At 41.8% G+C, this 27,978-nt stretch overlaps 1 protein-coding gene across 1 annotated transcript; it reads right to left on the reverse strand.

Annotated features, from left to right (window-relative positions):
• fam135b (family with sequence similarity 135 member B) lies at window positions 1–27,388 on the reverse strand (the record flags this gene model as incomplete). Its single annotated transcript, XM_079287422.1, has 19 exons — window positions 1–206; window positions 771–884; window positions 1,424–1,534; window positions 1,735–1,886; window positions 2,717–2,814; window positions 2,930–3,021; window positions 3,287–3,453; window positions 4,924–6,889; window positions 6,972–7,126; window positions 7,208–7,281; window positions 8,240–8,395; window positions 9,092–9,141; window positions 10,054–10,213; window positions 13,288–13,414; window positions 14,739–14,912; window positions 15,867–15,937; window positions 18,572–18,711; window positions 23,898–23,977; window positions 27,312–27,388. 19 exons carry the CDS (start codon window positions 27,386–27,388, stop codon window positions 1–3), a joined length of 4,170 nt encoding a protein of 1,389 aa, XP_079143548.1.
• Between the last annotated feature and the right edge of the window lie 590 nt (window positions 27,389–27,978).

Below are 27,978 nucleotides of genomic sequence, written 5' to 3' on the forward strand. Positions count from 1 at the left end.
TTACTTGAAGTAGTTGAGCCCGGCCACTAGGAAGAACTTCTCCAGGAAAAGCTCAGAGTCCAAGACAGCAATGTGGGCCGCGCGCCCAATCAAGGTGTTGGCTGTGTTGGGCAGAGCGTGGAACACATTCTGGCGGATCAGCCGGCACTCTTTAGCCTCCATAAGTGGCTGCAAAAGATTGCTGATCATCTCAGTGTAAACGGGCCCTTCAGTGCAAAAATTAGGAAAGATACGGTTAGTCCTACGACTTCAAACAATTTTGCATCCAAATCCCCCTGCTTCTAATCTTTAAACCAAGCTAAGCCAACCAGCTGCTGGCTGTAGTTCATAGAACCCTGGGAAAATATATATTTTTTGTTTTCAGAAGGGCATAAAGACGTTTGGTGTACCCAACCGTCTTCATGGCTGTAGTGAAGAAGTGTTGTGCAGGTGTAGGAGCCATGATGCACTTTAAGTTAAGCCTACAACTGACAGCCAAATGAAAAAATGAGGTTATCAATTGTGCAAGGGTGCATTTTATTAATTATGAATTTAACTTGTAATTTGAAAGAGGAAGGAGGTCTTATTTCTTCTTTCAAAAATGACAGAGTGTCACTTTACATAATACCAGTCAGTTTCAGAGAGTGAACTTTACAGATACAATTTTAACATATTGGTACTCAATATTCTCAGACAAGAGAAAAATTTGATTGTTGTTCTGAAATATCAGAATATATTGTAAATATTGAAAGAGAAGAGAGTCCAGTTGCATTAATACATGCACCTCTAACCTGTGGTCCTGTCTTTGAGAGCGGTTTTGCACATCTCTATTCTGGCAGAGTGGAAAGGAACATATCGGTCCTGTGGAGACGCCACCAACACCACGTTCTTGAAGAACTGGAGCCCTAAAGGGACACGAAACAAACGAGTAAATGAGACACCACAGTGTATGTCCATGTGGGTGTTCGAGAGAGAGAGAGAGAGAGAGAGAGGAAAAGAGTGAATTGGTTGTAAAACACAAAGTACAATCACAAAATGACAGGCTTGATACGATAAAACTGTGTTTTTTCTTTAGTCTCCTGTCAGTGTGCTTTTAAGAGAGTGCGCTGGTGGGTTTCCAATGACAGGGTTTGGATCATTTTGTCAGCCTGCCACAGCTCTGGAGGGGTAAAATAGTGTTTTCAGGCTTATCTTCTTCAAGCCTGTGTGACAAACGACTGCTTTGTTCTACTCAAACAGTGGGGAGGCCTCTCACAGGCCTCTCGCAGCTCGCTGGCAGGGGTTTGAGTGTTAGTGAGCTGACGCGTACAGAAATTTGACAAAAAAGACAAGACGACAACATTTTCATGAATATTTCAATCGACTGTCTTTCAAGTAATAGTCTGTAAAGTGAGGCAGTCAATATACTGTCTGTGTTTCAAATGCATCCGCTTTCAGACGGTACCTTGTTTCTGACTCAGGAGATAGAGGAATGTTTTCCGTGGATCAACGTGGTCTCTGAAGGTGAGCTGCAGCAAGGATCCTGATTTCTTCAGCTTCTGCATTAACCACAGACCTAAGCAGCACACACACACAAAGACAACCGGGACCCCTGCTTTTTAAACCCCCTGCACAGTAGCAGCACAGTATGGATGATATTCTTGGATAAAAGATGCTGCTGAGGAGCACAAAACATCGAAATGCATGGCTGTACAGCATTGTAAACACGGCACATCTGCGTCTTTTTTCTTTCCCACTGCGGCGCGGTGGCCTCACCTGTGCTGACCAGTGTGCTGTTGTTGTACAGCGTTCCCAAGTGTGGGCCGGACAGCGAGAGGAAAGTGTGCAGTTTGGGCAAATAGCAGCGGAAGCGGGGCCTCGTCAGCACGGAGCGGATGATGATGTTCCCCAGAGAGTGGCCGATGAAGCTGTTGGTCGAAGGCAAACAACTTTCAGGGAGATGAACTTGCAACTTGAGTGGGTGGCTGGAAAAACAGTGCCTCCAACACTGCTGACCTACGACACTGTGCGATATCTTATTATAGACCATTCTGTATGTAGGAACTAGTTCCAGCTGAGGATGTTTGGAGATTTCAGCTACAACATTGGTAATTACAGAAAATTCATTAACTTGTTTAAACATTCTCAAAGGCAATGACAACTTAATGATACTAACATAGAGGACGTGCCACACAAATGAACAGTCTTCCCAGCAGATCCACGGAGCTATATGTCTGTCACTTAGTTTAATTACTGTACTGTTACAGCTTTACCCAAAATCCCTCATCGCCATGTGGGCTCCTTCTCATCTATCTTTTACCAAACTAAATATAGAAGTAATGTGGAAGGAACCAGATGCTGTTGTGGCAGTCGATTGCTTTTGTCTTTGATACTTTCTCTCGAGAGAATAAATACACAACAAAGAAAGTTAACAAACTTGGGGAGAATCTCTCTAAAAAAGACGAATTGCCACATTGAGGGCAATTAGGCGGGAAGATGAATAGCTTCATTTGATGGGGACAAGGCGACACACTGCTGCATAAGGGAGTACAGTCCATCATGGGAAAGTCAGGAAGTTATTGGCACCGTATGATAAGAGCCTTTTATCCATTTTGTGCTACTTATCCATTTTGGACTCGTACAGTCAATATATTATCCTGAAACTGTAATGTACATGAGTAAAGCATTCCAAATATCGATGTGCAGTCTCTGCTGCCATCTACTGTCCAAACAGAATGCTTAAAGTTGAGCGACTGACCTTATCCGGCCTATGGTGAGGTTGTACAGCTGGACATGCTGAATGATCTCATCCAGCAACCTGTCCGTCATGGTGTCGAAATCTGCAAACGTGTCGGTCTGCAGGGAAACGGCAGGGAAAAGCACGGTCGTCAGCGCTCTACAAAGTGCCTTCACGCACTTTCACAAAATGTGACTGTACGTTTTAGCGATTGGCTCCCATCTACAAATGTACCTGGTTCCTTTCAGACATGAGGAAGTCCAGTCTGGATCCTGGCAGTCCCAACTCAATAAACGTCTTCACCAGCCGAAGGTCTGCGCTGTTTCCTGGAAGCAAAGAGGAACAATTATACTCACTGTTTCTGGCACATTAATCATTTAAGTGACACCTGGAATTAGTATTCACAGACTACATAGTGTGAAGTGATATTTTGTAGGACACACTGTCAGAGACTATATTACATTTACAATGCTAATAGGGCAGAAACAGGATGTACAGTATGCGGGAGATGTGTCCGTTTAACAGCTATTACTTGCTTGCTGTAGAATTGGACAGCGGTGAACCATAACCTCCAGCTGTATGAGGACTTACCATCAAGCCCGTGGACACACACCACAAGGTGTATGCCGTCATCAAACTCCTCGTCATCCTCCTCGGGGGGGAAATAGTGCAGGTCTGATGCCAGGAGAGAGAGGTCGCTGTAAAGGCTGGCTTGAAAGCTCAACTCTTTGAGCAGCTCGTCTTTGGCTTTGTAGAAACTGGAGAAAAAGAAAATGACATTTGAAAAAATCGAATCAAAACAAGACATTGTATTTGATATATTAGCAATAACTTGACAAAGACCTTTCCAGTAATGTGTATGCTATCTAAATCTAAGATTTTATTTTCTAGAGTAAGCTTCTATAAAACTAAAAGAGAATCACTCTGACAGTTCTCTGCCTTTTGTCTGAAATATCTTGGACAGCCTGCTTCGCATTTTTGTATAATATCAGTTGACATTGCCCACTTCCGAGCAAATCTTTTAAGTCCCACAGATTTACAAGTAGCTGCTCTAAATTGTATTACTCTTTCATCCCGCCAGGTTACATATTTCAGCTGTGGAGGAGTCAAAACAAATCCGATTCCAGCTCCTGTACTTTCAGCTAATCATGATGGATTTCTCTGCACCCTTTGATGTGATTTAATGCATCAGGAGGCATTCCACCTCGTCTTGACTTCCTCGCTTTGTATTTGCCCTCACTTCATTTTGTTATGCCTGGCTTTCCAAGCATGAGTAACTGCCAGCTACCGCGCCAGATGTCAACAGCCGTCTCCACATACCCATACAACCTTGTCTTTTGGCCTTGTTTCCTGTAGTTGGTGTGGATTATGATCTCAATCCTACAAAGTTTTTCTTGGGAGATGGCCTGCATTTGCTGATACATTATTTACTTATACACACAAAGAAAGGCATTATTCTCACCTGCCTGAACACAAATAACTAATGCAGCCTTCATGTCCAGCTGAAAGTACAGGAGCCAGCCTTTTTTGCAATCATAAATCTGACTAAAAAGGGGCTTTTTCCAAATTTTGGGTTCAAATTTTTGTATTATGGAAAGTCCAAACAAAATGCTCCTTTAGCCTGCACATTTTAAGTGGACGGGCCAGTGGAAGTGTTTGATTGAAAGCTGAGTGGACAAGGACACTTAATGTAAATAAACTTGCACGAGTAAATATAGCTTATAAAGCTAATAACTCAATTGGTCCAAACCAACCAATCTTGACATGTGCAAGTAACTTGAAGATGTTGAAAGCGCTTGCAGAATTATAATTTGTTTGCTATCTAGTCTGCTAACATTAGCACTTTAACCCTCGCAGATGTTTGACTGGTAGCCTAGCAGCCACCTCAGGTGTAACAAAAGACACGTGTCCGTGTAGATAAGCAGATACATTAGCGGGAAGCTAATGTGGTTTACAGTGTGTGATTATTTTTTTGTTTTGTAGTAGGCTGCTGTCTGGTTGTTAGTCGGTGTCACAGAGATGTAGTTGTGCCTGTTCATGCACACACAAAAGGGAGACAATACATTTCTTCACTTTTTTCAAGGGACCAGAGGACATTTGATTTACAAGGGAGTCTTGTGTGGTAAGCATAAAATAACATGCTGTGTAATTTGAATTGGGGTTTAACACACATTTACAGCACAATTTGTCCTTTGCTAACACTAAGATTAGCTCCAACATAAACTCACTTTAGCATTCGTTCGTTGGTCTCGTCGTCCATGTTCAAGGGATTGAGCGAAGACGAGGAGATGATACCAAAGGAGCCCAGGGGCTGATGGGTGATAGGTGAGCTAGTCTGGCGAGCGGACATTCCACCGATGGATGGAGAGTCTCTTAGCGCTGAAGAAAATGGCAGGCAGGTCGGGGCACAGGACACTGACATGTTCACCACCTCCACCATCTTCTTATTCACGAAGGCCAGCCCTGAATTGGGGATCTTAGAGGGCTTACTTTGGCAGTCCAAAGGCTCTTTCTCACTGGCTGACATCCCACTGAGGTCAACGGGTGATGCAATATCGTTGGCAATCAGCCCTGTAAGATCACTCGGCCTCTGTGTGATGGTACTGCTGGGGAGGTCATTGGTGTGTTGAAGCCCTAGAGGTGATCGGGAGGGATCCAGACACTTCTGGTCCTCAACACTAAGCACTTCAGTCTGAAGGAAACTTTGGCAATGACCTACAGTGTTAATTCTCTCCTGTGCCTCTGCACTTTTATGCACACATGGGTTGTTCCCACAGCTGCAGGGCACTGCTTCTGTTTCAACGAGATGCACATCCTCCTCTGAGGTGCTTACTCCACTGATGTGTGTTTGATGGTTCATATTCTCCCCCTGGCTGCCAATAACAGTGCTTTCCTTCACATGAGGGCTCTTTTCAGACTCTTGTAAAAGCAGCACTTCAGACACACCACTTAACGCTGACTTGGTTCTGTATGTCTTTGACAGGTTCTGTGGCGTGTTTGACTTTTCAGAGCTAATATTCTCTTTGAGGATATGGCCAAGATTTGACGTTGAAGTCGGATCTAACAAAGAGGATTCGGATTGCTCCGAATCCAGGTTGCTGCTCAAAGAAGAACCGTTGATCTTCAATGAATCCTGGTTTTGCGCTAAACTCTTAGTATCTGTTTCCTGGTTGAGGAGCACATGGTCCTCCTCAGTGTCTTCAGGGCTGCTTATCTGTGGTGCCGAAACTGACTTAGTCAGTTTACTGAGCTTCCTCTGCTGCTGGTCCTCCTCGTAGGGCAGGGAGCTGATAGAAGTGAGTGAGGCCTGTATGCCTCCACTGCCGTTGCTCTGCAGGCCTTCCAGAGAGCTGCGGTGGACCGGGTGGCGACACACTATTTGCTGTGGGATCTCCCGTTCGCTGGAGAAGTCTAGAGGAGGTCGGCCTCGCAGTGCGGCCTCCAGGGGCCAGGCCACCGAGCTGGGCTCGCTCTCAATACCTGAGTCCGAAATAACTGAGGACGAGCGCTTCATGATCTTGGAGCCGATCAGGCATCCGCGTTGAGTCACCTCTTTTCTGAGATCACCGGGAAAAGGAGGTATAACTGGATGCGCATAGGCAGTGATGAGAGGAAAATCCTCAATCTCATCATCCATGGAGTGATTTAATGGCATCGCAATATCAGACTCCTCTTCATTATTTTCACTCTCTGTTGCATTGCCGTCATTTGTGGCATCACAGAGTAGGATGGTATTTTCCGTTGCACGATGAGCAGGAGACTCATCACTGCTGTTATTGGAGTCAGTGAGGGGATTGTGGTTTGAGGAGAGAACCAGGACTGCTTCTTCTCTATATGGATCCACATCAGAAGGCGTATCTGTGATGTACCCCAGGCCTGGATTACAGCTCTCTTTATCCTGGCCTTGTTTTTCTTCTGGTTCCTTCAAGTGCTCTGCCGCTGCTCGAGAGGGCTCAGCAATGTCCTCGGTACGAATGAGGTTCTGGGTACTTCTGATATTGGTGCTGGTCTTACTCTGCTCTGCCATGAGTGAGACGTATGTAGGTAGGTCCATGCAATCATCACTGTCCAATGGATCCTGGTGTACTGCTGGTGATCTGGCTCCCTGGTTGCTTTCAAAAATCCCATTGACATGAGAGGTGGTGGTATCTGAGTTGTTCTGGCCATCAGTGGTTGGCACATGTGATAGCCACTCTGGAAAAACAAGGGCATTGCAGTAAACCTTTTGCGATTTGGTGTATACAACTGAATATTTTCAGCCACTTTTTTATATTACCTGTTTGAGGAGACTCCACATATCTGTCCTCAAAGATGATGGGCAGGCTGTTCCAGTCTCCATCGATATCCAGGCACTCAACAGGTAAAGGAGGCATCTTGGTCAGGTAGTCTGAGCTCCGCACTTCTGCAGCTATCTGGCCATGTCTGTTGATTCTGAATCAGCAGAATAATATCATACACTTCTCTCCATTCATAGAATAAACCTCTTCTTTCCCTGAGAAGGCTAATACTTACAGTTCCTCTTGAAAAGTCAAAGATATCTCTTTGGAGTGTTCGGTGAAGAAGTATGCCTCTGAGAACCTCCTGACCTGGTGTTTGAAGAAACAGACAAAACAGTTTTCATCAGTCAGTCGAAATGAGTCAATCATTCAAGGTCTGCTCACAAAGAGAGAGAGAGAATCATATCACTGCTTCCAGTCTGTGACGCAAGCTTGATCCAAAAAGCGTTCTCCTTCTCCAACTCCAATTAGAAATGCTTCATCCTTGAAAGTCAGCCACTGTGACAGGCAAATCACCAGGAACACTATTTCTGGTGTATTTTCACCCCACAATAATTACAGAACAAGTGTTAATTGAAATCCAAACTCCACTGGTAGGTGGAGGCATGAAAGTATCCCCTTGGGGTAATGAAATACCAAAGCAAACATGTTCATTATTTTCAGACAACTGAGACCAAACAATGCCACATAAAAGGGCCTTGAGAGCTACTCCACTGTGAAGTACATTATTCATATTCAACAGCCCAGTGATTGGACAGAAATTGCACTGGAAATTACATTAACTTGCTCAGCTGGGTTTGAACTACCGTCTAGAATGGCATTTTGTTATTTTGTTAATCCCCTGTCCAGAGTTTGATTAGTTTAATTCATAAATTGAACTATTTCCTGATCAAACATGGAGGTTTCATCCTCATTACAGCTGATTACATTTTCATTTTTACTATTTTTACATCATCTAAGTGTGGTAAGAGAGAATTCTATTCAATAGCTTGTAAAACCTTTCAAGAAAATTGGTCACGACATGCCTGAAGGAGACGCTCACAGAGCTAACATGTCAATGGTTATGAAACCATTTTGATTGTTCTGTAAATATTTTTGTATTCTGGTTTGGGTGCTGAGGATATAAATAGCTCAATTTAAAGATATCAGCACATATCGTCATTGGTGCACTCGGATATGGAGACTATCTGGCCTGTGGCTCAGAGAACACACAGGAAATGCTGGCGTTTGAGCATTATATATGCCTTTGATGGAGTGCCACTCTCACCCTGAGTGTGTGGTGCTCCTGGGCAAGATAGGAGAGGATGTGGGGGTTGAGAATAGCGGCCTCCAGGAAGTGGCTCCACAGAGCAGCCAGCTGGGAGCAGAGCTGGCTCACGTCCCTGCTGATCTGCTCCGCTACCCTCTCATGGCCTTCCTGTAGCTGATGGGGACAGAGAGGGGTTAGAAAAAAGAAAGATCCCTATAATATCAAACTGAGTCAGTCTTCCTAAAATACAGCATTCTATTCTAGGATCCTCGGTTTTCCTGCTGACATTTACATTTACCGACAATGTGTTTCTGCCTGACCTGTGTGTCTTTGGATCATTGTAGTAAATCAATCAATCAACCGATGCTGTTCTCTGTGTGAAAGGCTGGTTGTAGCAGCTGGGCCGTCGTATCCGTCCACAAATAAACATCACAATATATTCAGAGACTTGTTTTAACACTTGAAAGTCAGGTGTCTCAATGATCCCCTTCACGACTTAACAGGACTTTGAGAATTTTAGTCACCAAATAAAATATTGTATTTATATCCATCGCCTTGAACTAATACCGTAAGTTGAAATCCACCACAGCATATAAAAACAAAACAAATGCAGCATTACTTCTTTTTGTAATCCTTCAGCCCCAAACATCTAGATTAAGCCATTACATGTGTATGTGCATATAATGAACTCTTTTGGTAGAGCAGGAAGGACAAAATAGTGATTGTTTTATACCCCTAAATCTGAAATAACAACAAACAACAAACATCATAACAATGTGAAAGTAACAATAGAGACAGAAGCATAATCAGAGTGACTCCATTACAGGATAATGTAAACGTGGTTCTTTAACGTGTGGAATGAACATATACCTGTAACTCTGTCGTGAGATGATTTAGAGTTTCATCAACAGGTAGCACCTCTGTGGGAAGAAAAGTTGTTTTGGAAAGTTATTTGCAGAGTTTAGTGCAACGGATTTCACACAGTGCGTACCGAACGGTAAAACAGGGTCACTACAGATTTAATACCAGAAAATCATATATTTTATTCAAAAAATGGTTTAAATTTGCCTGAAGTCACATTTGATTCATATGGTTTGTCAAAGTGCATTTGAGTAATTGACTCCATATGAAGGGAAATTGATGCCACCCGCGGTTGAAGTGGCATTTATTCCAGAGATCAACGCTGATGAGCCACAGAGAGCAGCTGACGAGGTAGAAAAGCTTTTGAAAGCCGGCAGACTGGTTGGTCTGTTTTTCCCTCGGCAGGAAAAGGCCATGTGTTTGGTATACTGGGAGGGTTGTTCTCATAAATTGTCTGCAGAGGACGCTAAGTGATAAACCTAATGAAGTGGTTTAGCTTTCCCCTTTTCATGCCGGTCTTAATAAATTTAGTTTCTCTGGAATATCCACGCCTGCATGCTGCTCCATTCTTCCGACTTACACTACCAACCTTCAAGTACAACACAAGTAACAACATTAAAATGTTGCTTAGTCAGTAGTAATAATTATTATTAATATTATTTAATAGGTGATACTACTCTGAAAAGAGTCAATAGAAAAAGTGACTACTTATTCATTTGATACTTAAAGTGTATTTAGCTGGATTATCGCTCTTGTTTTCGCACTTTAACTTGGAAAACAATGTGAATATTTCTTCCACCACTGTTTCTCACCGTGTCCTGAATGAAATGTGAACATCAAGGAGAAAGAAAAGGGTTGTTTGATGATGAAAACTATCCTGCTCCCCAATGATTCCCAATAGACCGTATCTTCTTCTCTCAATTTGAAGACCAGAAATAAAAGTTTGAATACTGAGCTTTGCATATGGTCACCTGAGTTGAGTGGAGTCTGCTGCAGCTGTGGGATTTCCTTCATCAGTGCGGAGTGGTAAGTGTGCAGGCCCTTGTGTGCGACCAGCAGGAGGCGACAGAGCCGCCGGTGCCACGTATGAGCTCTCTGCAGGCTGTTTTCACTGGGCAAATAAAAGCTCCCCTGCAGAGAAGGAGACACAGAGGAAATGTCAGATGCTATGTAGGTCACTAGTCACAGAAAGCTCTCAGAAAACAGCCTGCCTTAATAATAGACATGTACACATACTTGACATTTATAGTTCAAGTATACGGCTGCAACAGTTGCACAGGCTTGTCTCTGACCTTGTGATAAAAGGAGCGTGTTTCTCAATGGGAATTACTTGGAAGATCAAATACAATGTTAGGGGCAAACGGACCCTAAACACAGCTCGCTGCGAGCTATAAAAGCAGATCAATACCTTCATGTGGCCTTGAGGATGTAACGCATCCGTGTTATAACCTTCAAAAGATCAAGTATAGGAAGTTGACACAGAATTCAAGGCGCCAATGTTCGTCCAGGGCTTGATATAAAAGAAACACATAGCCTAGCGAATGTAAAATGATGCATATAAAAAACTGAAAACCAGACAATAAAACATTCAACAAGGCCAAGTGAGGTACACAACTGAAGGAAGCAAGCAGCTTGATGAGTAACATTTAATGAAAAAGACAAGAAAAATAATTCTGTAGCTCAAGTACAACCCCCCTGCTATTGAGTGCTGATATGAGCTGTAATAAGGACCGTGTTTCCAGTAGATGGCTCTCTAGCAGCGCAGTAGAAGTATTAGGTGAATTTCAACATATGCATTGAGTGTAACACTGGTCCAAACAGCTGCAAATCACCAAGGCCTTGATACTATAATCATATCTCTTATTTATCTTCCAAAAGATCTAATGGTCTGCTACCCAAACAGCTATCATTGCACACATCAGGCGTCATAGTGTGGAGCCAGGGTGCCTTGGATGTGACCAGTGACTGCCCTTGTCCGCTGGTCCCTGACCTGGCACAGTCTGCTCCAAGGCGACATCTCCTCATGGCTGTGAGGAATGAACATATACCTGTAACTCTCAGCCGCGCCAGTGCGGCTCAGAGCTTTGAAAGGCATGTGAAGCCTGAGTAACTGGGGATGTACTGCAATTTGCCCCTGGCGAGTAAAGTCTCCGGCCCTATCATCATACCTGTGTGCGCTCTGTAATTGCAGCAGTGCAGTACAGCCGAACCAGGAAGGAACATCTGTATGTTTACTTTCATAATTCTTTTTACCCTTTATAGAGGCCTGCCTGGATCAGTCTGCGAGCGAAGGGCAGTGAAAAATATCTATTTTTCAGTATCAAACTAGTAATTATCCTGAAATCATAGTTTCTGTGTGCGCTGTAAATGTCTCGGATGTGCTTTAGTTGTATGTCACCTGACATGAGAATTTCTGCTTTTGTTTGCTGCTGTTGATGCAACGTTTCCAATTCGCCATCAGTGTGTTTAGACGCAGAGACACCAGTATCAATGTGTTGAATCACTGCTGCTGTCAAAGGCGTTTCATACAGGTAGACAAGAGCTTCTCAAAGGACAATATATGTTTGACATGATTTGTGTTTATCTTTAGAAACATGATTTATTTACACGAACAACACCCAAGATTCTCAGCCGTCTCACTTCTAACAGTTGTTTCTCTTAAGATATTTCCGTTGTCCTTCCTTTAGAGATGTAACAGCATATGTCAATGGATATCTACAACATGTGATTTTGTTTTTCAGAAATAATAACACAACACTTAAGGGAAATGCTGCGGTGTTAAGGGGGAAAGTGCTGAAACCTAAATAAATAAAGGTGAAGGAGGAGGCGGCCTGCTGTGAAGGTTTCACCTGCAGCTATGAAGTACGTGGCGCTTGCAAGCAGAACTCATTACTGTGATCAAACGAAGCCCCCCTGCTTGGCTAAACGCAGAGCTTATTAAAGTTCCCAGCTAGGGGTGGGAGTAAAAACCAGGAGGTGTGTTGGGGAGGGGGGAGGGGCGCTCATTAGGATTTACAGTGTAGACACAGGGACCTGAGAGATGCATGTTATAGAAGGACAGAAAAAATGGAACCGACTGTTTTACAACTGTACACGACTTGGAATAATTGGCAAACATAAGAGAGAACTAGAGATAATGACAACGTAAAGACAATTAAATTAAAATTCTGCTAAATTACACATCAATTTTTCTGTGAGAACAAATTACATAAAGCATTCGAAACTTGATTATAATTGGGGTGCAGTATGGGTTTGGGACATGCCATATTTTCCTGCAACGCAATGCAGATCTGGAGTGAAGGAGCTGCTCATAGCTGCAAAAACAAATAGAACAAACTGTGGATAGCTAAGTCAAACTATCCCAGAAAACTGTGTTAAAAAAGAGTTACTACAGAGAGCAGTTCTGAAGTCGCAGTTCAACATCTGATAGCACTTCTATGGAAGTAAGTAAGCAGTTTACTGTAGAGGAATAGTTTGATATTTTGAGATAATACCATGTCTGGCTCTGCCTTCATATTCAGCATACAGACACGGTTAGTGCAGCTTAATATAACTGTATGTGCAGGTGCTTAAAGGGTCATGAAACAATTTAGTTCCATATACTGTATAATCATGATTAATGATGATGATAACAGTAATTCCGTGATCAGGTATGTCCTGATGCAATTGTGAAGCTGAACTGTAAATGGGCACAAAGGCATTTCTAGTGAGAGGTGCTAACACTTCCAGATGCTAAGCCTGGAGCCTGCATAGGCAGGTGGGTTAATCAGATGTTATTAAAAGCCACGGTGCAGCGCAGTAATAATCCCTGCGTTGCCCTCTGGTCTTTCAGCCTTAAGGCTGCACGAAGCCCCAACAAATGACAGAATCTGGGGGGACAGACAGGTTCCGGATTAGTAATCCAGATCAGAATGACTCCCCGCTCAGTTCGTGGGCTGAATCCTGCTGCTTCTGGGTGACATGCCAGAACAAATCACCCCTAAATCCATCGGCTTCTGTCTCTAAACCGAGATCACGTCATTATGGTATGATTACGTCATCGCTTGACATTCAGCTACTTGCTCACAAACAAAAAAAAAGGGAACAACCAGCAGAACAGAGACTGGCTCATTATCGGGCTGTTTTCATCTTTGTGAGACAGAACGGGCTTTGACTGTCTGTGACTTTCTATTTGAACGCAGCTGAACCGCTAAAGGTCAACGTACCTCAGAGATGACAGGCTTGCAGTAGCCAGCTCCGAACACAAGGTTCTCTACCGACATGGCAGATGGGTCGCTCGGGCTCTCTGGCGAGCCCTTCCCCAGCCAAGAGCCCTTCCCTGTACGTGCAAAGCTGCAGAGAGAACAGGCAGGACACATGCAGGGACAAACCATGAGTGTGTGTGTGTGTGTGAATACAGATGAGCTGAGAGACGGGGGCTGCTACTGCTCCAATCAATCAGGTGCTGCAGTAATCTATGTAATGCATGGCTTGACACTGAGTTCATGATATTGGCGGCTGAATTCATCAGATACGTGTTTGGAAATCTATTCGTTCAAGCAGCTAATGGATCCACTTGTGAATGCCAAAACAAAGAGGGAAGAGGAAAAATATTTTATAGCGGTTCATTCACTGGAGTTCTTCTGTTGAAATTATGGATACAGTTGCAATTATAGGATTCACTCTAGAATTCTATTTTCCCAGTGTGACCAGCTCTACAATTCAATATTATATCGACAAGAAAGACTTATTTCCCATTGACCATTCACTGAAATGATGCAGTTGTCCAATCATTGCTTAGCAGCTATGCATGGCAGGCCTGTCAAGCTTTAGATGTCTTTATTAGTTGAAGGCCTTTAAACAGTTTGGAAGGTTTTAGCTTTACCAAAAGTTATTGTGTAAAAGTGTTCGGATTGGGTTCAACAGCATCTATCTGCTCTAACACAAGCGGCTATTATTAGGATGTCTGGGTAACTTACAACTTAACCGAGCATTACTTCCAAGGCCAACATGCTCGTCATTAACTAACTAGGATACTGCTAGTTTACATTTTAAATCAACTTTTTGTTTTCCAAGATTACACATGAACTAATAACACTTAATATTTTAGTAATATTACACTGTGTTTGAGACAGACCTGGTTTCTATCAGACTTTAAATTAACGTTGTTCATCAACTCTTTCCAACAACTTCAGCAATGTTACACAAGCAACACACGAATTAGTCCTCATCCCAAAAGCCTTTTCTCTTGTAATGTTAAAAGTGAACAAATGTAACAAGGAAGTCAACTGAGCAGCAAACAGGTTGAGGTCAGAATGAAAATGAGTCAGCTGGAAACATAAAAGAATCCAGCCAAAGAGTCGTCTTCTTTAACTCATGGAGCTAACGCTAACTTTATTAGCTTGCTAACTAGAGTTGATAAACTCAGCAAGCCATTTCAGCTGTCAAAATGGACAGATGTCTAGAAATGAAAAGCTGCTTTTACCTACCTCTGTCTGAAATTGAGAACTCAAAGATAACAACAAATTTAAAGTGTTAAATCTGTTACTGTCAACAATGACTTAGGAGGACAGGATTTGACGGTTTGAGATCCTGAGATCAGATACCAGAAGGGTCTTTCTGCTCTGTGTGAATTCAAAGACCATTAAATGCAAATGTTTGCCCCTGTGAACTCTACCTGATTAGCGGCTGATGTAAGGCAACCAGTGAAGCATGTATGGAGACAGAAATGACGGACAAGTGGAAGTAGTCGAACATGACAGGGACGTGGTGGTGGAGGCCTCTCCGTGGGTGGAAGTGGAGGCTGAGGGTCCGACTGCTGATCAAGGGGACAGTCGCTATCTCTGCAAGCCTGAGGAATGGGAAGAGAGGGACACGTGTTACGCTCGCACACAAATGACTCATGTTTTTTACATACAATTAAAATGGGTAATCTGCAGAATTCTTGTTTTTGGTATTTTCCCCATCTTTAGTGCCCCCTCCAGTCCAACACGTCTGACAATACGCAGCAACTAAATATTAGTTGGTAAAACTAGCCAATATGTAAAGACAAATATAACAAAATAAAAAGCAGGTACTCTATATTACAATGCAATGCAGGTGCTGATTTTATTGCATATACTAAAAGTGAATGGTTCTATATTATATATATAGCTTTTTGCCTTTTGCCAGACTCTTAGAATGAGGTATGCTGCTCACCAATACTCTAACATTAGTATTAAGGACCTGTAGCCTATATTGACTCTGCAGCTATAAAAGAAAGAGTCAGAGAGAAAGAGTCTGAATCTTGACTGGAATTGTAATGGAGACCGAGTAGACATTCTACAGTCATACAGACTCCAAAATAAGCAGCGAGTGTTAATGCTATAACACAAGGGGCTCTATAACTCCTGTCCTGTGTAGCGTTGACAAGTACTACACTCACACAACTATGACAAAAACGCTGAATTAACAGTTCAAACACGAAAAACTTAGACAATACTTAACACTAATATGCAGCTGCAGGCCAATGAAAAGGCCCAACAAAAAGAGTGCCTTTTGCCATATGCTTCAACAAACTTACCATTTATTCTTCTATTTGTCCCAAGACGATACATCACAGTAATCGTGTATTGCTAGCACAGAAGTTGTGATCGGGTGCTTAAAGAGATGGATATGAGCCAAAAGACATAATAGCCCTTATTCGTGCCTAGTTTGCATTCTCACTCTTGTATAAAAGCTGCAGAAGGGGAAGGTATAGTTTTCTCTCCCTATTTCTCGCCCTTTTAAACACAAACACATATTTCCAAATTGCTTAAAAACCTACTGTTGCTCATTGTCGGTGAAATGAAGGTCCAGCTTCAGCTGAAAGTCCACCTCACTTAAGGCTTCCTCCACCTGCAAAACATTGGTACATGCATGAACATTATTGGAACAAGGTGACATGGAGGGGGGGGGGGGGGGGTGACAAAATCATGAAAATACCACATGGAAACATACTTAAATTGTCAAGTAACCTCATGAACACGAGACAAGCACTGTTACAAAGGTGTCCCGTTTTAGCTTGAATGCAAGTTTATACATTCGTTATTTGTGAGACAACAAATTGAGGTGGAAAGGGAAGAGATCCTTTCCGCTCAAGAAATCTGCAAAATGCTTAATGGCATGGGAAACAGTGACACAAAGTATGATTACATAATAGAGGAAGGTCAGATTCGGATTGTCATTCAAGCTAGGCGGGGTTTTTTTGTTGTTGATTTGTGGATATGATGGACATTTCCACTATACACAGTATGAATAGTGCTCTGTGGCTTAGAACCGAACGTGACCGGCCTTGTTTGCAATGCTGATTTAGTTCTTTTTAATGACGTTTTATGTTCTCTGTGTGATCTTCAACCTGATGTAAGTTGAACAGAATTGAATCGCTCTCATGATCAAAGAGCCATAGAATACCACGGTTTATGGAAATACAGAGCACCTATTTGAATTTGAAAAACAAAGTAGAAACATAAAGGGTATGAGCAAACTACAAAGGCGGTGCCATGAATGGAGTCTTTTGAAGATTGAACAACTGCGTCGCTAATTATAATAACAGCACAGTTCTTCCTCGCGTTTGTACACGCACACTGCACAGCAAACACAGGATTCTTTGCCGTCTCTTCCTTTATCGATGCTCTGATTAATCAAGTGTACATGCGGGTGTACACAGGGGAAATGAGGGGCTATTTTTGTCTGTGCTATCTGCAGCTGTGAGCGGCAGATAACCTCCGGAAGGTTAATGAGCCGCGAGCCTTCGGGAGAGCTTCCAGCTGAAATCTGATATGCCTTAAAGCTCCGCCGTCTCCACACCTCCACGTGGAAGTCTATGTTTAATGAAATCTTCTAAAATTAGGATTGGGCAGTCATGTGAGACAGACTATTCACATTCTGACCGGAGCGGGGATCTTGCCACAGTAATCGAGGCGTGCACACTGTAGACATGTCAGAGAGCAGCTGAGCGACGGTGCAGGGTAATGTCATGGTTTGAGCCACGGCTATCATATGGATGATTAGCTTCGAGCTGCGGGGCCATCTTAACTCCCTTCACATCCCGGCCTCCAGACTGTCACAGCTGATCAATTTGAGCTGCGGTGGCTCCCAACAACATAAAACAGGCAGAGTGGCTTTTCGGGGTCGCGCCCATGGTGAAAGCGTAAAGGACAGTACATCAATAACTGTCTGGCAGGTTTACACGCCTGATCATTTCAACGGAACATGGGACCAGTCTGGGGCAAAGGCAATTTACAATTAAAGCACATTATTTCCAAGAGGCAAGTTGTTGACCTCAATAATCCTCATACTGTTTCTGTGTCTGGAATGGTTCGGGCTGAATTCGTTTCAAAAAGAAGATGAACTTTATCTGAACTTTGTAGCTTTAGAGAAGTAATACAATGTATTTTTGGTTGTCGGGGCCAGACGTATCCCTCTTGGGGCCTTAAACACTATTTTGTATTAAGAGGGTAAAAACTCAAGCCAATCGTTTTACCATTTTTCCAAAACCACTGATATCTCTGGTTTAAAATAAAAATAAAAACCGCAACTGGATACGCCAGAGAAAGGCTGGGCAGGTCCAGTCATTAGGGCCTTTACACCCACCATGTTAGTTATTCATATTTCTTCCCTTCAAGGCCGGAGGGCTTCACTGGTGTGAAAGGCTCACCAACTGATCATCACCTTTCTTGTGCCTCTATTTGATACAGTTTCTGCCCTTTCCTAAGGGAGGAGCTTCTGTCTGGGGGTCAGACTCTGAACCCCAGACTGAAGCTTGAAAGATAAATCAGAGGGGCTGCAAGATGATTAACGGGACAGAGGAGAGACAAGAACTTTTTTTTTACCCGGTAATCCTATATTTTCCAGACTTCTAAAATATTAAAAACCATGCCGAGGAAACATCACTCTTATTGAACACAATCACTGTAGTTACATGTATTTATATTTATATATTTATACGCACATGAACGTGACCTCAAGCGTTATTAAGCCGCCTTCGTCAACAGCTGTATCGTGTAAAATAGATGTGTGTCTGTTCTGCTAAATACACAGCAATGTACAAGAGATTCAGCAAGCTGGCAACAATGGAAGACTACTGATCAAAAGCAGTCACTTGCTGACATTTCACGCCACTTTTAGCCAATGACAGAGCATTATTACTCTTCCATTATTCAGCATGATATGACTTCTTCATTACAAAGTTATGTTAGATTTCTGCTTTAATTAACATGCTTAAATCTCTGTTGTTTGTGCCAGATGGTAGTGGAGACCAACAGTGGATGATAAAGCCCATTAATTAATGGGCATTTAATTCAACTATCATACAGCTGTTTTTACTGTAATTATCTGTTATGCATTTTACAGCTACTGATAAAATGCTAGCAGCAAAATGCCATTCTCCATTCCATCTTTCTCAACAGGAAGTGTGTGTGTGTGTGTGTGTGTGTGTGTGTGTGTGTGTGTGTGTGTGTGTGTACAGAAAATGTCACCAGCATGACTCACCCGTTCTCCGTCTAATAGCAGATGGACTTTGAAGATCATACAGTCATTCACCGTAATCTCCTCATTCCTGTAAAGGATCTGAAATATCCGGCTGAACGCGGTGCCGTCGTAAACCCCCGCAGAGCTGAAGCTGCATTCTCCTGATGAGGGGCACACCATCATGCACAATTAACACAAACAGCAATCAGTCTGTTGCTCCAACAGTATCACTTGACTCAGATTTTACAATACAAAACAAACATGATTATTCTTTATGTATCTTCCTACCCTAACTCATTTCTCTATTTCATTTCTCTATTTAGGTTTCACTCATTCATACTATGCAACATGCAAAACTGTATGAGAAATGATTTCACTGACATTAAAACGTTAAAAAAGGGAATACACTGCTTTTCATAAACCGAAATAAATGTAGGCCTTTCGTTTGGCAAACGCTTCCCCTGATAGATGCAGTGTGTGCTCAGATTCGTGAATATGTACCCAGATTGCATAATGAGGCTTGCGAATGAGTGACCTGACATTTTGCAAATGTTTACTGTGATTGGTGAGGGATCTGAGTGTGTATATTCAGATCTGGAAATGTGCAAAGATTTGTGAATATGTGTTTTAGTATTTCAGTCGTAGCTCACAATACTTCTCACTCAGATTCAATGTCCCTGCACCCTCAAGGTACTGAACCATCTAGACACCATAGCACCATGTACATAGAACAAGTTATCACTGTTTGTATACTGAATGGCCGCGCAAACAAGAAAGTTGGTGCTCAAACATGCACACATACACGCTCTACACATTGAACAATGATACATCGAACCTATGACACACCTATCTGCTTGTGCATGGTGCTTGCTGGGAGTAGATGAGGTGGTGGATACCAGTCTCTATATGTGTCCGTTAAATAAAAAGCCACAGCCAGTGTCCTGTTAACTGAGCTGAGCATAAAGACTGGAAGCAGGGGGAATCAGATATGTGTGTTACGATTGCCAACATCTCCCGCGTTGCAGCCTGGCTCTCCTGCTGTCCAGCTGCGAGCAGTGACGAGTCTTTGAACTCCCCTGCTGAGGTTGTGCTCTTTTTCAGTCTCGGGTCTTACTCTCCCTCTCTCTGCAGGCCTCCTCCAGATAATGCTGCTACTACTTGCAGCCCCAGCCAGGATGATGGATGTGTGGAGGCGTGACATGGCGAATGTGTGACAGAGACAGCGGCAGCCCTCTGGGTATGAGGAATGTGACTTTGATGTTATTGTTTTTCACATGTCTTCCTTGTGTGTGTTTGGCTTTCCCGCCCGCTGTCTACAGACACACAAGTTTGGTGGATTAGAGAACAGTGAACTGCGCAGGAATTAACATCAATAATTGACCAGTGAAGGACTTCCAGTGATTTCCCCCCAGGTGCTCCTGTGCTGGGTGGCCCTTCAGTGTGGCCAAAGTGACCAAATCAAAAAAGTGTAGCTTCTGCTTTTGCCCTTGCTACTTTCACACACTCACACACACACACACTGTACTTCCTTTGGATGCCAGTTTGTTTTATGAGATCGATTAAACGTTAAATCATGTGCAGAGTGTGTAGAAGTGATAAGACCCCGATGAGAAAGCTGCAGTGCTGAGATCTCGGCTTTGACATTGATAGCAATGCTGGAGCAGCACCTCAGCTATGAAGGCAGTCCAATACAACAGCCATACTTGAGGTCTACTTTTGGAAATATTACAATGTTAGAATTTAGTTGAGATGGAAATGTGGTAATTTGATGTTTCATTGAATTACCTGAAAGGCCTGAAACAGTACGGAACCCTGTAGAAACTGAAGGAAGTATCTCAAATGCATGTGTGAGGGGCTATGGGTGCTACAAAAATAACAACACCGAGCACACACTTCAGAAGTGCCGAAATATATATATACCTGATATGGGTCTTGGCCTTGTGTATGGCCCTCCTAACAGATTTTCAAAGTAAAAGCCCCCACCTTTACATTTTGTGAAGATGTGTTACATTTGGGAGGCATTTTCTAACATGCCCATACTCCTGAAAAGTGAAGCCAATGAGTAAGGTGCCTTCAATTGTTCTTCTCTCTAATAGTCAGCAGAGGGCAACTCCTCTGGTCGCCAACAAAGTATGAGAAAATGACCCCACTTGATGTATTACCTCAGCTAACATTTTAAACATGAGTTCATGGTCTCAATTGCAAGTTTAATGGCAGATGTGTGATTGTCCATGAAACAGAAAGATGTTGTAACTCGACTTTACATTTGTCCAATCTGCCCCAAATGTCTTGTGCTTGATAAGAGCCGAGAGCCGAGAACATCTACCGTACATGCCCACAGTGACTCACAGTCAGAGCGTCACCTCTTGGCAACAGGAAGTCAACCCCATGTGACAAATATCATCTGAGTAACATAACATTTACTGGGTCTACACACACAGTATGCAGCATCATAATGTATAATTAGTGCATCTTCTAGTGCCATGGACATATTTGCAATGTTTAATATTATGTCCACGCTCTTCTTGTTCTCATTGGATATCAATGTATTTAGAATTCATTTGAGTAATTCCATTCATGTTTACAGTGAATTAGACCAAAAACAACACATCAAACCCACACACTTCTGAGGTTTTGGGAAGTTGTCAGATGCCACACATTTAAACCGGCTGAAACTCCCTCAAGCATTAGCCACAGTGAGTCTGTGCAGAAAACAATAAGCTTACAGCCTGTGGTGCTCTACATCTGCTGTGTGTCTGCTCGTCACTCCCTCTCCTATAAACCTAAAAACACAAAACTCTCAACGCAGGATTGCTCTTCATGATACTAATATGAGGAAGTATCTTAATCTCTTAGTCTGTGCGTAAGAGTCACCTGAAACAACAACCCAATTCTCCCTGTTGGCCGTGTTTCTGTGCGTGAATCACAGTCATTAAATGCTTCAGTTGAGTGTGTGGCAGGATCCTTCTCACAATGCATCTGTCTGAGGGGCAAAGACAATTGAAATGTCAAGCATACACTTTTACAGAGAACACAGTGAATGATGATTTCCTGCGTCTGTGTATGATGAATGTATTTCCTCTTGCCGGCCGGAGAGCTGGCTGGTGCATTGCCACTGGAATATTATCATCTTTATGGGGAACGTTTTAGTAAACTGTTCCTTTTTTCACATGGCAACAAAAGATAAAGTAGATTAGTTTCTGCCCAGTCATGTATCGGGCCTCCTGATGAGTCCAATATTTATTCTCCTATTAGCTCCGTTTTGGTCTCAAGGTTAGTTTCCTTCACATTAGGCTGGACAGTTAAAAAAAAACAGCTAAAATCAATAAATAGAGTACATTACGTTAACTGAAACCGGTTTGTCTGTTAATGTATTGATGCAATGCACAGTAAGAAAACTGAACAGTTTTACCGAAGCCTCTTCCAGCTGGACGATGCTCTCTGTTCTATTCCTCACCTGAAATCATGTTAGTCTGCACCTTCAGGACATAGACGCTAAAAATAGACTCCCGAGAGCGGGCTTGCAGAACTGCTATTTATATCATGCCCATTGTAATCTATTAATATTTGGTCGATTTAGGATTTCTCTCCATCCATTAACGAATGAGGCAATGGAAATTCCTGTCACTGTGTTTCTGGAGAAAATAGCCGTTATTACTGCAAATCAGTATTGCCAGTGAAACGGCTTTCTGCATTGCCAGAGATCCAGATTTTAACGCGTGGGTACGTTCAGAAGCACTGCGTCACAACCTATGAATACAAAAGAGGACACAACATGTGAGGAATCTTTCATGATGGAAACCCTCCGCAAGTAATTGTATTTATGAATTAATGTCAAATGGAGAGAGCATTCAGTGAAGTGCTGTTTGTATTCCCATTCATCTTGTTCGTTGCATGTTTTGTCGCTGGTTATGTACAGTATTTTAAGAAACAAACCTTTGACGGAGGATTTTGCAAATGAGATTTGGTTACCGGTACATGTAAATATTATTGCCACAAATGTACGTATTATGTTATTCATTTTCTTGGAAGAACGGCATTTTAAGATGAGCCGTTCTATTGTGTTTTATGTTGCACTGAAAACACCCTGCTTTTAGCCTCTTCTGTCATTTTCTTAATACGTCTTAAATCCCTCATTGAAAGACAAAAGGAAAATCTTCCTACTTTAGCACAGACATTCCAATCGAGTTTTATTTGATTTACAAACTGCAAATATGTTGAGACAGCACAGGAAATAAATAAAGATCACACTATACTTATGAACTCTGGGTTTAAAACCTGAAATTCAATTCAATTCTTTCCAACATTTGGTTTTGGAAGATATGAGAGACGCAATATGTTCTGCAGCGTGAGTCAGCCTTAACCCAAAGACAGCCAAATGTTAAAACACTGAGACAAGGTAGAGCCATAGACACCACTCTCTGGTGAAGAGCGTTAGCAGCTGAGACAATTGCTCACAGTTAATTGGAAAAAAATCGATTCGGTTATTTCTTTATTCTGGACTTTTACCCAAAATAAATATGAGTTGGTGCATTTCAAGGTAAATTCATTGGGCTCAAGAAGCAGATGTTGAAATATGTGGTTGTTTTATTTTCCTCTGGCATCTGTGGATTGCCCTATTTTAAGAGAAGCCTTAAGTTATTTTGAATCCAGAGATCTAAAAAACACAGCCAAGATATGAAGGCACGAATCTGTGAGATTACTACAATCCAGAGAAGGTGGAAAATGTCAATATTTTCACACACACTTCAAAGACAAGCATAGACAACACTATATGTGTGTAATAATGCAGACAGAAACTGTGGTCAGGTGAGATTTTCTCACACTCAGTCCCCTTCGGATATGGATCACTGTGGCTGAAACACAGCCAGTTCAAACAGGATCTTCACTTTTAAGTCAAGCTAAGTCAAGCTATTTTGCCTTTATGACTTATACACAACTGTTTACATAAACAAATGACTGAATGGGCCGACAGGGCACAGGTCCAGGGCCCCGAGTGGTCATGGGGCCCTGGATCAGAGTCTCAGATCAGGTGACACTTAACACTTCTTGTTGGAAAGTCAATCAAAAAATTCAAAACAACTACTATGTGACTCAAAATGACTGCAAAAAGACAATAAACAACCACAAAAAGATGCAAAACGACTGCAACAGGATACAAATGTCCACAAAGGCAGGAAAACAAAATACAAACAGGGAGGCAAAGTTTGATGACTGAAAACTAACATGACAAATTGAGATCGTATCTGCAGACGAGAATAAGGATCGTGTAGACTGACTGGTAAAATCGATGTGATACCTAGAAATGTCGTGTGTGTGATGTAAACGTCACTTCCCCTCACAGTACCTGTGTTGTCTTGTGTTGTCACTATCAACCTGTGGGGCACTCGAGGTGAGACCTTCAGCCCGGCACGTACCTGGTAGAACCTGTGGGAGAGGATACAAACACAACAGTCAGCATAAAACTGCACGAAATAAATGCACATACTGATGTCTCCACATGGCCTGGAGGTATCAAGAAAATATACAATGTGAGTATAAACAGTGTTCTCCATCATGTCTTACAGCAAGAGAAAGGGAAAAGAGTCCAGTTTTCTAATACCAGGGTATTTACACTCAATGCTGTTTAACAGATATTGTACATTTCAGGTTGAAGATGAGTCACCTGCTGTGGCTGGGAATTTCTCACTGATGAAGTGAATGTGTGCCAGTGGGCTGGTGTTCCAGTAAAGTCATTCTCACGGTCGGAGGCTTGACTTAGAAAATGTTGAACTGGTATTCTTAGAATATTACACATTTAAACTTAAAGCCTGCTGTTTTCAGATATGCTTTTCTTGTTGAACATGTGAAAAGGTGCATTCTGGTTATTAATAATGGAAAAGACAATAATGTACCTCTATTTAAAAGCTGTAAGGTATTGTATCAGATGTTGTTAGAATTATACAGTACCAGTAAACACTTAAAGATAAGATAAAAATGTGTTGATACCAGGAAATTATGTTATGACAGCTTGAAAAGTAATTCTATTCATAAGACAAACAAATATCAGCACAGAGCAATGAAGTGAAAAACAGAATAGAACGGTCCCACCGGCTTATATAAGGATTATTTACATGTCACACCAGGCAGCGAAGGCAAACATGTCTTTGAAAAGGTCCCTTTGGCAGTTTAAGTCAAAGCAGCTTTGTGTAAAAGCACATCTCAGCTCTCCGGGGACACATTGGCAGTCCCAGACCGGAGCGCGGCTGTGAGTCATCACATCGCCGTGTTAGCGACAGCGCCCCTGAAGATGGAAGCTTGACAGAGAGGAGCACGGGAAAGGTTTTGAAGGTTGATGAATAAATAAATAAATAAGGTGTGTTTATGGAACGAAGTAGGTCAACTCAGTGGCCAGCAACTGGTCAGAAACTAATCCGCTACCGCTTACAGCGGAGGTTTAGACTTGTGTGCTCAATGTTGAATTTTCAATTAACTACTGTATTATTTACTTTAGAAGAAACAGATCTCAGACAGATCTCAGATACTCTTGGTATTCATATATTTATATATATATATATATATATATATATATATATATATATATATATATATATATATATATATATATATATATATATATATATATAGATGTGGAGGACAATCAAACCTTTACATTTTGTTTGCAAAATAAAGTTAAATAGAATAAGAAAATGCAGCTGGTTTCGTACTTCAAGTATCTGAAGCAATCAAAGTCTCGAACTGTGCCTCCATTCGTGAAAACTACGGTAAAAGTGTCATTGGCTTCTTTTGAATCAAATTAAATGAGTTATTTCAATGCAATCAGTGACCAACTGGGCCCATCAAAGTGTACAGCTGCATGGTGCCCCAGTCTGCTTCAGGAATTTGTATTGATTTCAGTCATGACATTGATGCACAGGTCACTCAACCATTCTTATTCCGCAGTGCTTCATCTTTACAAAGGGATCCGATTCTTTCTAGCGTTCACGGTTCTGTTTCCCAAATCCCATGCTTTCACTGAAGCTGCATACAGCTGAGATGGTAAATACTGTTGCATGCAGTATTCTGTGAAGACAAACTACTTTTTGATAAGATTGCACCTTAAACCTTTGACCCTGTTGATCATATGTCAGCTGCACAGAGGATTGTGGGTCGGAGGAGCCAGAACAGTATGCTGGCTTACATACCGTAAAATGGGAACGGATGCAGTGGGACATACAGGTATTTTTGGCATACTGCAGTCGACATACTACATATATGGGGACATCATAAATATTTTTCTGGTGTACTTAATGGTACGGCAACTGGTAAAAACAAAGCTATTGGTGCACTCAGCTGAAGGGATTACATGATTAATCTTTAGTCCATCCCTTTTGGAAAATCATTTTGATGAAGCTGGCATCCGATGAGAGGTTTTAATCTTCCTGCAGAAGCATCAGCAGGATAAACATTGCCCTTTTTTATAGTCAGAGAACATTAGAAAAAACTCAACTGAAACATTGCCTATTTACACGTATTATTCATATTCTCATTGGTAGAGCTCATTATATTTGGATTTGTTGTTGTTTCTGTCATTTGAATGTGTTTTATTGTGTTACCGTCCTCAGGTGAGTACTCAGCAGATTATTTTACCCCAAATAATAATTAAAACCTGCATTGTGAGGAAAATGCAGATGCTCCAATGATGTTCAGGTTGTGTGAAGAAAACACAGAACACACAGTATCTAACAGAGTGTGTTCCTTTAGATAATTCGTTTATAAAATACAGACATGTATATATTTTATAGAGATTAAATGTAGGCTGTCTCTGTTTTTCTTGGTGTCGTCTACGATTGTTTTTTTTCATTTCTCTATCATGATTAAATGTAGCTGCTGTCTCATGTGGAGTAACAAACAAATGGTTGACAAACAAACTGAATTACCAAGATCTGATTTTATACAATTTGCTATTTCTATTTATTACAGATAACAGCTAAGAAACATTTAGCAAGTCATTTAGCTTCAGCGAACACTATAGTCTATCTCACATTCCCCCTGCTAGCTTTAGCTACAGTTGTCTGTTCATGCAGAATGTATGCTACATGCCATTTTTACAGAAATCATACATTTTTATGGTATACTATTTTTAAATGGTCAGGTAGATTCCAATAAAGATGATTGTTGTCGCAACTCAATTTTGACCAAATATACTGTGTTTTGCCTTTGACAGTAGGTCAATCTGTTGTCTGCATGTTAATGACAGGCACATTCAACCCATGCTGATTTGTAAACCCACATCTCATTAAACCCCATGATGTCCTGACATACATTTGCAGGGGATTATGGGTACTTCTCAGACATGTCTGACAACATCCAGCTCGGATAGAAGTTGTTTAATTCGTTTTTTTTCTTTTTTCAGTGGAGTGAGACAATTTTACAGAGTAGACTTTGGTAGACTGGTACACCACTTTAATTTACTGAATAAATTATATTGTATCATTTCAAGATGTGGCATATTTTCATCAGTATTAACCCAGCGTTTTGTATGAATTCAAGAAATATTTTTTGTAATGCCTTCCACTCATGGCTGTGGGAGCAACAATTCAAGTAGAACAAATTAAAAGAAGAAAACATGTTTAAAAAACAGATGGATGTATAAAAGGTGTCCTTTGTCACCATTCAGCACTAATACGCTCTGTGAGTTTGCCGAGTTGGCAGCAGAGAATCCGGGTAATTTAATAAACAAATATCATGACTGGAAAAAAAATCAAATACAATTGCTTACCCCCTTTGAAAGAGATCCACATTGTGAAACTTGTGCAACTCTACAGAAAACTCCAGTGTTCCCTGTACTTCAGACATGATATAATCCCACTCATCACCTGTCAAAAGAGAAGAAACACAATAAGCATAAGACAGAAACCTACATAGAAGATGAGACACATGATGACATCTCTAAAACGAGCTCACAGTGTTCCTTTCTGTTTGCTGAGGTGATGTGACTCACACAGTCCAGTGTGAAGAACGGACTCTACACCCTCAAGACAGACACCTTCTGAATAGTATCACCAGCACCGTGAAATGTTTGAAATAATTAAATCACAGGGTGATGTTCATTTCGACGAGTAAATGCAGGTGCAGCTGCTCTCTTTGGTGTGTCTGTCCTTATAAGAGATGCTCTCAGGTCAGCTGTTATTACTGTCAATGTCAGCCCTTAGCTACATTGTTTATTACCTGTATAATTAGGATTATGACTGTGCACTGAATAGTTCTGCTGCTTCAATATGTTTCCCTTTTATCAGATATCGAATACCTGCAAAAGTGCCGATGATGTGTAATCTGCTTGTACATTTAAACTATTCGTTAATATGTTTTGAATGTCTTTATTCAAAGGCCTAATGTATACCGGAGCATTGTCTGTGGCTCATGCGCACACAATTTCTGGTTCAGGT

This window comes from Melanostigma gelatinosum (genome assembly GCF_949748355.1).
Source record: "Melanostigma gelatinosum genome assembly, chromosome: 17".
Taxonomy (NCBI): domain Eukaryota; kingdom Metazoa; phylum Chordata; class Actinopteri; order Perciformes; family Zoarcidae; genus Melanostigma; species Melanostigma gelatinosum.